This window comes from Hoplias malabaricus, chromosome 8, assembly GCF_029633855.1.
Source record: "Hoplias malabaricus isolate fHopMal1 chromosome 8, fHopMal1.hap1, whole genome shotgun sequence".
In the NCBI taxonomy this organism is placed as follows: Eukaryota; Metazoa; Chordata; class Actinopteri; order Characiformes; family Erythrinidae; genus Hoplias; species Hoplias malabaricus.
The window spans coordinates 32,397,495-32,413,919 of record NC_089807.1 but is presented as its reverse complement, the minus strand read 5'-3'; the positions used below and the strand labels follow the sequence as shown (position 1 = coordinate 32,413,919).

Sequence of the window (16,425 nt, the reverse complement as noted above, 5' to 3'; positions counted from 1 at the left end):
CACGTTGGATAGATGGATACAAGAAAAGGGTGAAGACGGGCGAAGGTGGGAGCAAGTTTGTCCAACGCGGAAATGACGTGTATTTGTAGGGTATATATAGGGCTGAGAGGAGGAGTTTGGGCGTGGTCCTACTCCCATAATTATGTTATTACATAACTGCAATTTGAGCACAATATCTTCCTCCTCAGATAAAGTTTCTTAAATCTCATTTTCTCAGTTGCCAAAAAGTTTTTGTACAGTACTATGTAACTTAGCATTTAGAGGGCATAATCCTTCAAATGCCTCGCTATGCTTTCCCATAAGTGAGCAAAAAATATACATAGAACAAATCTAAATAGTGCAGAAGATTTTAATTCACTTCAGTAAATCTCTGTGGAGGATTTTAAGGCTTTTTGCTGCGGCTGCTCCTTATAAGACGGTCATTTGAAATTCATGGGCGGAGATTATGGTAATGGCATGTTAATTGCAAAGAAACGTGTACGCCCAACCAATTTGCAAACATTTGGTATTCACTAACATACACACGTTCTACTAAAATCTGGTGTTTACACAGCATTCATGAATCTGGCAGAATGTTTTCGGGAATCTCCATTTCGTTGTACACTACACGCAGTTTGCTCATGTTTTTTATGAAGGTTTCATGAATGAGGCCCATTCTTTTTTAACACTGAGAAAGGCACATGTAAATAGTATGCTGTGTAAACAGCCAGAATGAGAAAGAAAAAACACAGAGCAATATTCATTCATGCATTCATTCAGTGTCTTTAACCACTTATCCAGTTCAGGGTCATGGTGGATCCGGAGCCTACCCGGAATCACTGGGCGCAAGGCAGGACACAGAGCAATAGTAAATGTTTAATTTTACACATAACTGAATGTGGAATGGAAAATCTAAATAAGAATCTGGCAAATGAGAAGCGAACTTCAGCATCATGTCTGCTCCCCATTCCACCAGCACATCACACAGAAGAGGAGGGAGCAGGCATTTACCTGGCTAGGACAGCTAGAGAAGCACCATTATATATTCTTATACATTATGCCTTAAATGCATTCTTTAAAAAATGTTTTTCTAACTAACAAAGATATAAGCTGACTGGAATTCGCTGTGCAGCAGAAAAGCAATATTCTTATGTTCTTTTGTTCTGTAATGAAAACCTTTTTGACACACAAATTCATTCATTCATTCATTCATTATCTGTAACCGCTTATCCAATTCAGGGTCGCGGTGGGTCCAGAGCCTACCTGGAATCATTGGGCGCAAGGCAGGAATACACCCTGGAGGGGGCGCCAGTCCTTCACAGGGCGACACACAAATAAACAAATAAAATCTTTTACCAGCACAGCACTGATGACAAATGAACACAAAGCCACTTCAACACAAAGGTTTTTGCTCTAGTTTGGACTGTACTAATGAATATATACACGTTACTGGAAATCATAGAAGCATGGCAGCAGAACAAGGCAAGGCAGAGCTCCAGCAGTGGAGCCATAAACATCTTCCCCAGGACACACATTTACTAATATGGATTTACAGTTGGGTTCATATTAAGGAAGTACATTTTAAGACAAGAAAGACAGAGGCTAATAATATGAACACAAAACACTCACATCTGTTGTTCTCACAACAGATGTGAGTGTTTTGAATATAAAAAAAAGACAAACATACAGTTGAAATATGCTGATTTCTCATAGAATCATCTGGGATTGTTGCAATTGTTATATATCCATGCCTGGATACAGAGTACTGAATGCTGTCCATTTATTATTGACAGCATTTTTCATAATATACAGCAGAAGTGGGGAACCTGTGGCTCTCCATTCAACTTGGTCTGCCAGATGTTTCATAAATTTATACTAATAATATGTTTTGCCTTTCTGCTATAGCGTTTTTTAAGCAAATAAAATGACAGCTTTTCAATTGATCCAATCAGTACCAATAAATATAGATGCAGTTTCATCTAATAGTTTTGTAACTGACATAAATAAAGTCAACAGAGTCAAGCATAAATGACATAGCCAAGGAAAGTTTTGACAATCAAAATAAAACTGATTTCTGTTAAAGTAAACAGGACATCAATATGACTAATTTGTTGAGAAGCACTTGCCATTCTCAAGAAAAGCAGACATCACAGACATCACAAAACCAAGGAAACTACTGATTCCTGACAATAAAGCTCATTAATAAAATATACATCAGATCATTTTGGTCATTAGTATTGTTGCAATAGCTATAAAAACTAAAACATTATAACACAAGTAACACAAGTATGTTGATGATATTTAGGCATCATGCTGTGCCTCAATGTGGAATCCAAAAAAAAATTATTCATTCAAAGCCCAGACTTTACCCCCTTGGCAATATTCTGATGCTATGTTGATGTTCTGTTTTTGGATCATTTATAGGTCTACAATAAAGTAAGTCGTATTATAATTGGAAAGTAGTCTAGAAAGTATAGAAAACCCTATCAATATTTCCCTTAAACAGATGTAATTAGTAAAAATATATACCCTCTTCTAATTCTTACATCACATCTATCAATTCTGAATGTCATTTTGATATGACATACATTTTAAACAAACATTTTGGGAAATATGCCTAATTTGCATAAGAAAGTGCCCGTTTGTGTACCTGAATCTAAGTTCTAGAGAATCTAGACTCATGTTCTTGAACAAAGTCTTCTTCAAAAAGTCATTTTATTTTATTTTATCATACAAAGGTGATCTCTTTCCCTCATCAAGGTGTGGATTCACGAACGTAACCTACTTTCCCAGACATGCCTTTGGCAAAACGGTACATCTTGTAAGCCCTCTGTTTCTGTAGTAAACCTAAAGTTGACTTCTTACTCGAATGTTCCCTTTCTCCTTCTGTGTGACCTCTGTGAAGAAACTAAGGTTAATTCGCAAGTTTAAGCTATTCGCCACCTACTGACTCAAATGTCCGTTCCACCTTAAATGGTACAGCATTTACATTAATTCTGTTGCTTCTATTTAAGGTGGAACGGTCCATTTGACTAAGGCGCTATCCTAGCGAAGGAAAAATCAACTTATTTTAAACTCTGTTTAAGGTGGAATGGAAAATTCCAATAAGAAGCAACTTCAGGCTTCTGTGTACATAAGTGTCTAGGTGTGTGTACACGCAGCTCACCTTTCGTGCACATTATCGCAAACGCGTAAATAGTGCCTGTTCTGCTTGGTAATCGACTCCGTGTCTCTACATGCCTGTATTCAGCGGATTTTCGCGCTGCGCTCTCTGCCGACGTTTCCATGGCTGGTGGGCTCAAAACGCGCGCACGAAACGGTGGGCTTCCCGTCTGTCACACTATAAAACTCAGCGCACACGTTTGCGTCCAACGGCACCTTCTCCCGGAGCAGAAGGAGGTCAGCGAGAGAGAGGAGCAATGAGCCTCACTACGCCATCAGTACTCTGAGGGTCGTAATCCTTTGCGCTTTCCTCTGTCTCTCTCCTGTTCTGCGCATCTGAACCTGCCTTTCTGGCCACCGATCCACCCCCACTTCTCTCTCTATTCATCACAGCTTCCGTAATTGAGCCCAATAATACGTGTGGCATTGCTGCCTCCATGTGGCAGCACAAGGAAAGGGGGTACACTTACTGTCCATTCTCTCCAGCTCTCACGTCCACTGACCAAAAAGGAGTACTAATTGTAGATCTACAATTATATTCTGTAGTCCATCTGTTGCTTTGAATATTTTTGCTTGCAGCCTTCCACCTGTTATTCAGTGCTGAAGACCCCAACATAGCAGGTATGATTTGGGTGGTGGATCATTCTCAGCACCACAATGATACTGACATGGGTTTGATGTGTTAGTGGTACGAGTGGATCTGACACAGCCATTGCTGCTGGAGTTAAAGACCTCGGTGTCACTCTTGGACCAAGAATAGTCCATAATTCAAAACATTCAGCCAATAGTGTCCCCTTGTCCACTGATAAAGGACTAGAGGACAACAGAAACTGTGCCACGAGAGATGATCTACTGTCTCTGACTCAAGTCAGTCAGCAAATTAAAATAGAGATCATTTACTTAGGCTGTATTATTCATGAAGGCACCCACAGTAACTACAAAACTATGACCCACTGCAACCCTGATCAGGATCTTTTATGATCGGGTGAATGAATGAATGCAAGTATGAAACAAACCTGACAGGTGATGGATGATGCTAGAGAGCAAAGCAGATATATAATAGGACTGAATTTACATTTGATTTAATTCAATATATTTGTGATAATATAACTGTAACATTCCATTATGGAAACATTTGTTGTATTATAAGGATTTAGCCCAGTAGTGTCCAAGGTTTTTTGAAGGGGGCTGAACTGGATCATATCAAAATTCTTAAGTGCCAGTCCTTCTTTCCAAATATTTTTAACAGTGTATTCAAAATATGAAAAACAAATTTACAAAACAGTTTATATGAATATTGAATTTCATTTTGGGTGTCACAGTGGTGCAGCAGGTAGTGTCACAGTCACACGGCTCCAGAGACCTGGAGGTTGTGGATCCAAGTCCCAATCTGGGTGACTGTCTGTGTGGAGTTTGGTGTGTTCTTTTTTTTTTTTTTTTTTTTTTTTTGCTGCAGCCATCACAAAATGTTGTTCTGTGAATTACTTTGGTGGCACAGAGCAAAGAAGGCAGTTTAAGTTTAGCTTAGTTCATTAACACAGTGGAGCAATATCCTATACATTAGCACACTGCTGCCATCGTCAGGTGAAAGAAAGAACTGCCAACGTGCAGTAGGGGGCCAATTAAAATGTTACAGCAGGCCGCATTTGGCCTGGGGGCCGGATTTTGTACACCCCTGATTTAGCTATTCAATCATCCCTGCGGGGCAGCATGGCGGCAAGACAGGTAGTGCCATTGTCACACAGCTCCAGAGTCCTGGGATTATGGGTTCGAGCCTGCTCCAGAGTTTGGTGTATTCTCAATTCATCCATGTGTGCTCTGCTTTGTCCATTGGTAGGTGGAATGTCTACTCAAAAATATCCATAAGTGTGAGTATGTGATACCATATGATGGACTGTCCAGTGATTTTGGGTAGGCCCACCACAAATCTGAACTGGATAAGTAGTAACTGGATAAGTAAATCACAGCAGTAAATATATGTAAAATCATAATGTGTACAGCAATAATAAAGAACCAGTAGCAGTTTGACAGGTTCAATTTACTTTTATCATAAAGCATGCAAAATAAGACAATGAGTTTGTAAGAGGAACAAGATACTGACACACATTGTTTTCTCAACAAATAAATGAAAAAAAAAAACATTACTGTACAGACCTTAAGCTTAGGGGCCAAAACATACTTCAAGGAAGGACACAAATGCAAATGTCAATGCCTTGCCAACAGTCAACGAATGCACGACTCTGCGTTACAAACTCAATGTATGTTCTTAAGCTACTGTGGAGGTTAAAACACATAGAAAAGTAGTAAGTAAATGAAAAAAATTAGCGTTTCTTTAATAATGCCTTTTGGTTTTGCCCATAAAGCTTTCACAGTAAAGCACCCACTCACAATGTGTTCATTAATAGCCCTTAAACATAAAAAAGAGCATTAAATTGGACCCCAGAAAAATGTAGCTAGCCTGGAATCAAAATATGCTTTTATTCGCAAATAGTGATTGACCGATATATCAGACGATTTTTTGCTTTTTTTTTTATATATTCGGCATTGGCCAATATATGAGCGCAAAAGGCCGATATTTACACAATGCACACAGGCAATGCTGTGGGCAGCTCCGTCATTCTGGTTGTTAGAGCGCCCCCTTGTGTCCATTTTGCCATCTTACAGACAGACATCATTGAGCACAAGTACAGGAGTACAAGCCTCCAACCTGTAGCCGTCTCATCAGAGAAAACGGTAAGAATTATTTTCGCTTCTTCAGCTCTCACTATTTGTTACTGGCTGCTCTTTGTAACATACACTCAATATTCTGCTATCATAAACGACAGAGTTGATAGTTGTAACCTAGAAACCCAACGTTATTTAGCTACTTACAAGCTCGGTTGTCTTAAATATTGAAGGGGCATAATATCCACTCTTATCACATAACTGTGATCAAGATTTATTTATGGCCAAGATAACCATGTATATTCAACTGTAATGTGTATGGAATAATGCAATTATACATGACTTATCTTTTGGCTTTGTTTGTTTGTTTGTTTGTTTGTTTTACTCACCCTGTATATTTCTGTTTTAATAATTTCAGAAGGCTGGACAGATATCTAACATTCTGTGGCAGCATTTCACTGAGTCAGCACCAGGACAGGCCAAGTGCAATATCTGCAGTGAATTGGTGAGCATGGGGGCTGAAACAGGGAAGAAAAAAAACACAACAAACATGTGGAATCACCTGAAGGTTCACCACCTCCCTGTTTATAAAGAAGCACAGAAGAAAAAAAGATGATGCAGCAGCTAGAACAAACCTACTTCAGCCCACTGTAACACAGCTATTTGATGCACAAAGGAAATGGATAAAAACAGATCCCAGGACAAAAAGAATTGACACTTTAATAACAGAAATGATTGCCACAGACAACCAACCCGTCACAGTTGTTTCAGATGTGGGCTTTAGACGATTGATGGCTGTAGTGGAATCAAAATACAACCTCAAAAGTGAGAGGTACTGCCGCACACAGATGTTGGACAGTGTGCATACAAAGGTTGTGAAGAAAATCAGAGCACTGACTGCACCTGATAGTGCTGGCTCCTATTTGTCTTTCACTACAGACTGTTGGTCAGGAGAAACCGAATCATTAATGAATCTAACATGTCATTTCATAGACGACTGGGAAAGGAAACAGATTATCCTAAATGTCAAGGCCATGTTTGGCTTCCATAATGTTTCTTATCATGATGGGTGATTGGGATATATATATACCTAGAGAGAGTGGTGCTTGTGCTCAGAGACAGTGGTGCAAACATGATCAGAGGTATGAGGCTGGCAGAGATACCGGATATCCGCTGCAGTGCACACATACTGCAGGTTGTGGTAAATGAGGGCATCAATAGTCAAAGAGCAGTGAGGGATGTTATCAGCAAGCTGAAGACATGTGCAGCACATTTCAGCCACTCTGTGCTAGCAAAACAGCATCTTACGGCCATTCAAGAAGACCTTGGCCTCCCCCAGCCTGGAATCATTCAAGCTGTTCCCACCCGCTGGAACTCCACTCTTCACATGTTGCAGAGGATGCTGGAGCAGAGGCGAGGCATGCCCTAAGTGTGTATGCAGGAGAACATGGGAAGTTTCCAAGTCCCTCCGCAGAACACTGGGATATCGTCTCAGAATTGGTTGAGACACTGGGCCCTATCGAAGAAGTGACTCTTGAGATGAGCAAAGCAGAAGCCTCCATCTCCTGCATCATCCCAAACATTGCAGTGCAGAAGATGTTGCTTTAGGCAGAGGGTCCCACTTCTAGGGGAATCAAAACACTCCATCAGACAATGTTTAAGAGCTTGGAGAAGAGATTTTCTAAGATTGAGGAGACCAAATATTTGGTATTGGCAACACTGCTGGATCCTCGATATAAGGGCCATGCCTTTGCAGCAAAGGGCACTGGATAAGGCAAAACAATGGCTAAAAGAGGAACAAGCCATTATCTGTGATTCTGACAAACAAGTGACCACTGAAGATCAAGGATCAGAGTCCAAACGAATGAGGGTGTAGGAGAAGAAACCCACTGGTCTTGTTGACCAAATGTTCGCAAACATTTTTGGGACTCACTGTCGTCCTAAGGAGGACAGTGAGGACATCTCTGATGAACTTAACTGTTACCTCCGGGACCCGGTGATTGACAGAAAGACTGGTCGGCCACTGGAATAGTGGAAACAGAACAGAACCCACCTAAACCACCTTGCACCACTGGCAAGAAAATATCTCTGCTCTGTTCCCAGTGAGAGAATTTTTAGTGAGATTGGACAAAAAACCCATATCGGTCGATCACTATTCGCAAACGTTTATTTTGAAAATGCGCCACTAAGATGAATGTTTTGGCTGCGAGTCAGATACGGTAGGTCTTCTTTCAGCCTTCATTAAGGCGCCTGTTCAAATATAAAGCTGCTTTTCTATGCTTGATAGAAATTTACTGGCCTCCGATTCACAGTCAGAGTCTGGTTTATAAAGTTAGTTTTTACCAGCTTGAGGTCAGTAACACGAGCACAACAGATAGCACAGATGGTTAATTACAATTATTAAAGTGTCTTGTATATAACTGTTAAGGTAACAGAGGATCTGAGAGTTAGTCAACGATTAGCTGTGTTTAGGTTGTGAGAAAGTGCTCTAAACATGTGGCAAGTTACCAGTCTCTGGCTGTATCCCAAACTGCACACTTAGCAGTGTTTCTGTAGTGTAGTATGTAAAGTTCCATAGTGTGTTGTTTGGGACACAGCCTCACTATGTAATGCTAATTGTTTTAGAGGGTGTTGTGATTGAGTCCAACACATGACTGATGTAGACTAGTGCTGATGTAGATATTTAGCAATCGCATCAGGTTGTCTGGCAAGTACAGGAAGATGTCACCTTCCAAACCGCTGGTTTATTAACACACTCTTATATACATGCCACTCAACATCAGCTTGAAAGCTTTGCAATTAAATCTAAACCTGTAGTTTCTATGAACAGAAATAAACAGAATATACAATCAGTGCAATAAACAAATATGTAGAAATAATATTGTGCACATCACAGAATAATGTAATCCTGAATTAGAATCTAATTATACTATGCAAGGCATTTAACAATCTGACAATAACAAGAAACAGAGTTTTAACCACTCTGTACAAAAGCTTAACTGCTGCAGATATAGATTATCTGTATTAGTAAATTATTAACATTAGAAATACAGAAGTAACCATTACAATTACTAGTGTGCTAAATAGGATACTGTCCATTTAAGAATACATGTGTCACTATGTCGCATTAATCACACAGAGGTTGCCTCTCTAACAGCACACAAAGTACCGTACTGCTGTGACAGATGCACCGAGTGGCTAACAAAAACTAGCTTGACTCTCTTTCTCTTTCCACTAACTAAAGCAGAGATTATTAATGCTAAACTGTGCAAACAACGTTAACTTAACACTTACAGTCTCATGGACGCACGGTAGAAATAATGATAAAGAAATTGTCCGTCATAAAGCTTGCAGTATCTAAGAGTATGCTGTGCTGATATCCTTTACTCCACTGTGCTGTCCTCAACTTGTGCAGCAGCAGGTCCAGGTGGCACCGAGGCACTCGACAGAGTGTTCTGATTTGTTTCTCTAGCTGAGCCCTGTCCGACCACCAATTCAGCATGTGAACAGTGCACATTATCCACGATCCACACAACAAGGGCTACGCAGCTGGGCACAGCAAGTTAGGGTGACCGCATTTTGAACAGCCGCCCCCAACTTTGCGGAGTAAAGTTGTCAGTGAAGTCAGTCATGTGTGTCCTGAGGTAGGGCTGGGAGTCTGATGAGTCTTGCAACAGGTTGTGTGTAGGTTCTGTCCTTAACTTGGATCTGCGCAGTGTGTATCTTGCCGTCAGCTCCAAGAAAGAGAGCTGAGACGTTGTCCACCGGCCACAAGGCCCGAGGTAACTGTGGATCATGACAATACTACCAAGGATGAGATCCTCTCTCTCTTGCTGCCATTTTGCGCGGATCTGGAGTGAAGGCAGATAATCTCTGATGAATTTGGCCCAAAACTGGTCGGTGAGGACCTGACACTGCTTCCATCTGCACCGGCTGAGTAGTTCTGCTTCTGAGTAGACAACTTGAGGAGAGGTTGGATCCCGTTGCCCCATCAGCTACAAGTTGGTTGTGATAGGATCTGGATCTGAGATGTCAGACGAAGCATATACCAGTGGCTTTGAGTTGATGATGCCTTCTACTTCTATCAGCATGGTCATCAGTACATCCTCTGTCACTGTATGACTCCCCAGAGTGGTATGGAGAGCGTATTTAATGGAGCGGATCTCCTGCTCCCAGGAACTGCCAAAGTGGGGAGCTTTGGGTGGATTGAACTTAAAATGTATTTGCTGACTGGCTAGAGGGTTTGTAAAGACTGAGTGAGAACATTAAATGCCTCCTGGAGTTCAGAGTTGCCAGCTCTGAAGTTTCTGCCCTGATCAGAAAGCAATTTGCCTCGTTGAGCAATGAAGCGTCAGAGCGCTATCAGGAAGGCGTCCATTTCCATGCTGGCTAGGAGATCCAGGTGCAACCCATGAGTCATGAGGCATTTGAAAATGACACCCCACCGCTTCTCTGTGCGTCAGCCAATCTTAATGAGGTATGGTCTGAAACAATCTACCCCAGTGGAGTATAAAGCTGGGTGGTGAATGCACAAGCTGGAAGGTGGCAAGTCAGCCATTCTGGGGATCAGTGGGATGCCATGCCACTTCTGGCACTCAAGACATTGGTGCTGGTGCTTTCTGATGGCTGATCTCCCCTGCAATATCCAGAACCACCCGTGTAGCTCAGCATGCACTCTCTCAGGTTCTGGGTGCGCGAGCCGACTATCTAAGTCCTGAATGATTCACTTGGTGATGGTATGATGAGGGTCAAGCACAGTTGGATGTAGTGTCTCTTTATCCAAGGCATCACATCTGCGGAGCCGTCCACCAACTCGTATCAGCTGGGCTCTGGAGTCAATGTAATTAGTCTGCTGTTTGTAGAGACAGGTTTACCTGCTGATAGCAGAGCGAAGTCCTCTGCAAAACAGACTCTCTGCACCTTTCTGAATAGTGCCATCTCTGCTTGTCTGTAGTCATCTGCTGTGAGTGAAGTGGGTTCAGCCACCCCATGACAGGCTCTGACAGAGGCCTCCATATGTGTCCACAGAATTGTGATTTCCGCAGTTCAGCAGGCTCATCAGATGATAAGGAGATGTATGGGCATGCTGGCCAATGATTTTTATCCTGCCACAGGAATGTTGGTCCACGACTCCAGCGGTGTTCACTGAGAAGTTGTGATAGCGTCAGGCCTTTGGTTATGTCATCGGCAGGGTTGTCGACTGAACTCGCATATCGCCAGGGACTGCCCTGTGTCAGCTCTTGGATATCTGCGACCCTGGTGCCAACAAACACTTTGTAACGGCAGGATTGGGACTGGAGCCAATTGAGAACTGTGGATCAGTCAGTCCAATATGTGATGCTGGTAATGTTCAGTGTCAACTCCTTCTTCAAGACAGCAACCAGCTGAGCATTGGTGTGGGAAGCACAGAGCTCCAGTTTAGGAATGGACTGTTGCCGTAATGGAGCTACTCGTGATCTGGCTGCCAAAAAGGCTACTTGAATGTTGCCTGACTGGTCCACTGTCCAAAGATAGGCTACAGACCCATAGGCTCTTTCTGATGCATCAGAAAAATGTGTATGGACTGAGTGGATGCTGACATATCAGTTCCCATCTGAACATAACACCGTGGGAGAGAGATGGATGGGAGCTGATGAAGTTCACTCTCCCAGGTGTGCCATAACTGAAGCATGTCCTCTGGAAGCTGTGGATCATCCCAGTCTCTTTTTTTACCCCAGAGATGTGGCACAAGGGTCTTAGCTCTGGTAGTGTAAGGAATGAGCAGTCCGAAGGGGTCATGCTGCCTTGCCAGAATCCGATAGATGCTACGCATAGTGAGCTCAGGGTGCTCTGTGTAGTGGAACTCATAGGTGAGGGTGTCAGACATGCAGTGCCATAACAGTCCCAATGTTCGCTCTTGTGGATCAGTAGCATCTTGTGATAGCCAGAGCTCACAGCTTTCTGACCAAATGTCTGCAGGTATTTGACTGACAATAACTGGCACATTGGTAGCCCATTGTCATAGCTCAAACCCACCACAGAGGAAGAGCGGCTGCAGTTTACTGACCAACTGATTAGCTTCTGATATGGATACGAAGCTTTGCAGTAGATTGTCAACATAAAAGCAGCGCTCCGCTGAGTGGCAGGTATCTTCTTCCAGGCTGCTGTGATCCATGATGTGCTTCTGAAGAGCGAAGACAGCACAGCATGGGCTGCACATTGTTCCAAAATGCAATACCCGCCATTCATAGATGTCTGGAGACCTACTGCGATCCAAGTCCCACCAGATAAAGCACAGAAATTGATTTTTTTCATAATTCTGCTTGGCCTTACGCTTTCGGGTGAGAGTACGCTGTGCGCGTTTGTTGCTGCCGCTTCTCGCTGGAATTATTATTATTATTTCTTTTTATTTTTTTTATTTCCCTCATCCCTGGTTATTTGTCTACTTTTTCAACTGTTTAACTTCTACGTCTGACGTCTCTCCGGTGAATACTCTGGACTCCGTTTGCGAGTTTTGTTTACATCGACGCACTGAGCTGCATCGTGCTGTATGCGGGTGAGAGTTTGCTGTGCGCGTTTGCTGCTGCCGCTTCTCGCTGGAATATTTTTTTTTCTTTCCCTCATCTCCGGTTATCCTGGTGGCTGGCTGGTGCTGCAGAGTGGCAAACGTGGCAAGGTCTCCAGACTTTGACTTACAGCGTATCGTTCTTCGGACTCTGCTATTCCTGTCATATGGTCTAGTGGGCGGAATCAACGCTTCGCATCTTTGTACAGCTCTCGAGGAATTAACGTTGATGTTCTCCGGTCTTTCCCTCGAGCCACCTCACTGCCATCGATGAACTGCTCTAACATGTCACACAGACTTAAACTTTGACTACTTAACTCCCGCTCTATCACAGATAAAGCTCCTTTACTTAATGATCTCATGGTTGTGAACCACATTGGTGTATTTTTCCTCACAGAGACATGGCAAAAACCTGGTGATCCTAGTGGTTTTAGATATTTAGCTAAGCCCAGGCCACAGGGAAAGGGGGATGGTCTTGCTGTAATTCTTGATGATTCACTTAATGTATGTCTCTGTTGGTACACACAGGTCTTCCCCTAGTACTGTTACACAAGGTGTTCCCCAAGGTTCAGTCCTAGGCCCTATACTATTCATCATATACATGCTGCCACTTGGTCAGATCATCCACAGCCATGGTCTTAATTATCATTGTTATGAAGGCGATACTCAAATATACGTGAGCACCAAAAATATCTCCCCTCTGTCCCCCTCTGCCCTTATTTCCTGCGTTCAGGATCTGAGACACTGGTTGCATGCCAACTTTTTGAAGTTCAACACAGAAAAAACTGAATTCGGCCTACATCAAAAACTCAATTTCGACCTACATCATAAAATGTGTCGGTTTATTTATACATAAATTCTACCCTCCGTTCCTTTTCAAGAAAATGATCTGTGACCCTATCATACCAACAAGGCGTCTTTTCCAGGGACTTGACTAGTATCCTCTCAATGGCCAGCAGAGCTAGGCTGCTTAAACTGCCTTGGCCCATATGAAGTGTGTCCGCCTGTGAGTGCTTTGTGACGGTGGAGGGGCTCAGCAACACCTGCTGGACAGAAACTGCAATAGAAGTCAGAAAGAGTGATAGAAGTCAGTCTCCAAACACAAGCAGCTACAAAAAACCCCACCAGAAATAGAAGCTCGATTTGTCGCTAGTCGTTTTTAACAAAGAAAATGCCGCTAAAAGGGTTAAGAAAGTCTCTGGTTCAACTCAGAACAGAATGAAAAAGTAATGCTCTCACGGATCTTTACACCAAAGGATCGCTGATTCACTCATTTTGCTGTCAATCAAAAAGGGATTCAGCCTCAGACAGATCATCCAATCATCATGCTGAAGCTGAGTGTCAGGGCCAGCCGAGGCCAGCCCACTGCCCCATAGATCCCCAGAGATGCTGAGCGTCCGATGGGCGGAACAAAGCCCAGCATTTATCCAATGGCTGGTCCCGTTTTGCTGCACTTTGCTGCTTCGCTATTGAACTCTGTGGACGCTCAGTGTCCTCACTGTTTAAAGCACTGTGAAGCTGCTGGAATGATTGAGAAGAAAGCTGCATCTTTACCAGTGATAAGAAGCTGATTCTGAACAAAAGTTGATCACGTTGTAGTGCATATTTATTCAATGACATGTACACACAACAGTATATATTTGATCACTTATTTTTTGACATTTTAGGGGAAGCTGAGTTTCCCTTGCAGTCTTAGAGCAATCGCCTCTGCGCTGGTGGTAGATCATTCAGCATGATGGCACCCAAGCTCTGGAATTCATTACCGCAAGTCTTCGTCTCTGCTCTTTATTTTCTGCCTTTAAAACCCAGCTAAAGACTTCTCTTCTCTCAGTACTTCTGCACTCTGCAGGCATAAGTGTATTCCTCTTTTTTCCCTCCTCTTTGTGTAAAGCGACCTTGGGTATTAGAAAGGCGCTATATAAATCTAACTTAATAATAATAATAATAATAATATTATTGTCCTCAGGTAAAAGTAGAACCTGATGGAACATTCCCTTTATTTCGCTGTTCACCGCAACAGCATGCTGTCTGAATCGGAGAAGGACACCTAACAGAGATGATCCTAATGTGGGTCCAAGGAGAAGCTGCTCATTGCAGCAGCTTCTTGATGGAAGAAGTTGCCGCCTTGATGTGTGAATGAACAGTTGAACACAATGCTGTCCTTTCCATTGTGCTGGACCATGAGATGTGGTATGAACCACGACCTGTCACTGGATTGAGCTGCAGTTGAGGTGAGTCTTTCCACATAGCCAGAATCCAGTAACTTTGTGATCTCACGACTGTACGACTCTGCTCTGACTGGATCTTGACATAGCCGCTTTTCTGTCCCATGCAGATGTCCCAAGACTGCCTCCATGAGTGCGTTAATCGATGGGCTCTCTTCCTTCCACAGCAGGGGGGTTGCGTAGCGAAGGACACCGTCTACTTCCACCCTGAGTGTCTTCTCCTCCAGCATTTTAATAGCTGCTTGGTGACAAGCTTTTCATTCCGGTAGGGCAGGATGTCCATTTGCCATAACTTGGACACATGCTTTCTGTTGATGGTGACATGGTGCTGGTGAACAGACAATTAGCTGTGGAGGGCCGATGTATTACTACTTTGGCTGGGCCTTGAAGCGTCCAGCCAAGGAGTGTCTTCAGTGCTACTGGTCCTCCTGATGGGCATATGTGCACTGGCTCAACTGGAATCAGCAAGTGGGGGTCATCCGAGCCAATTAAAAGCAACGGCTGAACTTGTGAAAACGAATGAAGAGGCAGATTCCTGAGGTGGCGATAGGTCTTCTGAAGAACCTTAATAGGATGAGAATGTGTAGTCAGGCCAATATCCGCTGATGTGAATGTTCGCTGAATCCGGAACCTTATCTGTGGTTGACTGACTGATGACAAAGGGAAGGAAAGTGACCTTCCAGGTACAGCTCTGATGTCTTGGAGGATGGTTCGGATGACCAGATCCTTTTTCTGTCCTTGGAGACCCAGTTGTTGCATGGCACTGTGAAGGATAATGGTACAGATGGATAAAGCTGGTTTGGATGGTTCCACTTGCTTGGTCCACTAGCAGGACAGTGGTGGCACGGGTAGCTGTATTATGCTTTGCCTTGGGGTTTTTTCTCTTGTCTGACTAGCTCTGCACTGATGGTCTGGAGGTGGTGGTCTCATCCTCCTTCACTCTGACTTCGTACTCCAGCCATTCTGCTAAGTCCAGAAGCGTGGGGATGGGAACTCAAAGTGGGTTGACAAAACTCTTAAACTGCGTGCGAAGTTCATGTGGCAGCTTTGACAGCAGGCATGTCACATGTGACCCACAGTCCAGTTTTGTCTAACCCCTCTCTTCCCTGCTGATCTAACATTCCCACTAAGGCCCTCACTTTCAAGCCTTACAGCCAAATACCTGCTATTACTGTATGAGTCTGCTATGTGCAGAGCATCTTCTAAACTGAGGTGGTCCACTAGGATCTGATACTGGCTCACTGGCATCAGCAGGCAGAAGATTATCTAATGCCAACTTAAGTCAAGCAAACTGGCGAGGATCATCAGTGAAAAACGGGAACTGTGGCTTCGGTCCGTGGTAGGATGCCTCTTATCAGGGCGGAGATTGAGTTCCTCAAGGTTGATGAGGAAATGGAGGCTGACTATTTAGTTTTTGTTCCACATATTCTAAGATCTGCAGGTAAGTGAACTGGTGGCTGGGGCAGACATGCAGATGGTGGGGTGTATGGAACCATATACTCTGGAGTGTGTACTGAGTTTGGAGCCACCTGCTTAGGTTCTGCCTTGAAATGGAGACTGCGCAGATGCTCTGTGAGTTCTGATAATAGATGTGATGGCGGATACAGAGAAGGAGGCAACTGATGTGGCAGAGATGGCTGTGCAGCTGTTGTGCTAGGTGGCACGCAGTATAGCATTGAAGGTGGTTGTGCATATGGGCCATTATTATTTATTTATTTATTAATATTATTATTATTTGGTTAATAAATAATTGTTTAATTCATTTTGTTAAGCTTCATGTTTGGGAACCATTAAGTAATATGTAGTGTCTTGTCCAATTTTAGCTTGGACATGTAGGTCATCATGTTGGAT

At 43.1% G+C, this 16,425-nt stretch overlaps 1 protein-coding gene and 1 pseudogene across 1 annotated transcript in view; one reads left to right on the top strand and one right to left on the bottom strand.

Annotated features, from left to right (window-relative positions):
• Positions 1-3,470, bottom strand: part of ptk7b (protein tyrosine kinase 7b) — a 107,752-nt gene extending 104,282 nt beyond the window's left edge. The window contains exon 1 of the mRNA XM_066678883.1: positions 3,146-3,470. Within this exon, the coding sequence (XP_066534980.1) occupies positions 3,146-3,266 (121 nt within the window). The 5' untranslated portion in view covers positions 3,267-3,470. The remainder of the gene's footprint in view (positions 1-3,145) is intronic.
• A 2,254-nt stretch (positions 3,471-5,724) lies between these two features.
• On the top strand, positions 5,725-7,578 carry LOC136705053 (zinc finger BED domain-containing protein 4-like; annotated as a pseudogene).
• Positions 7,579-16,425: the final 8,847 nt, after the last annotated feature.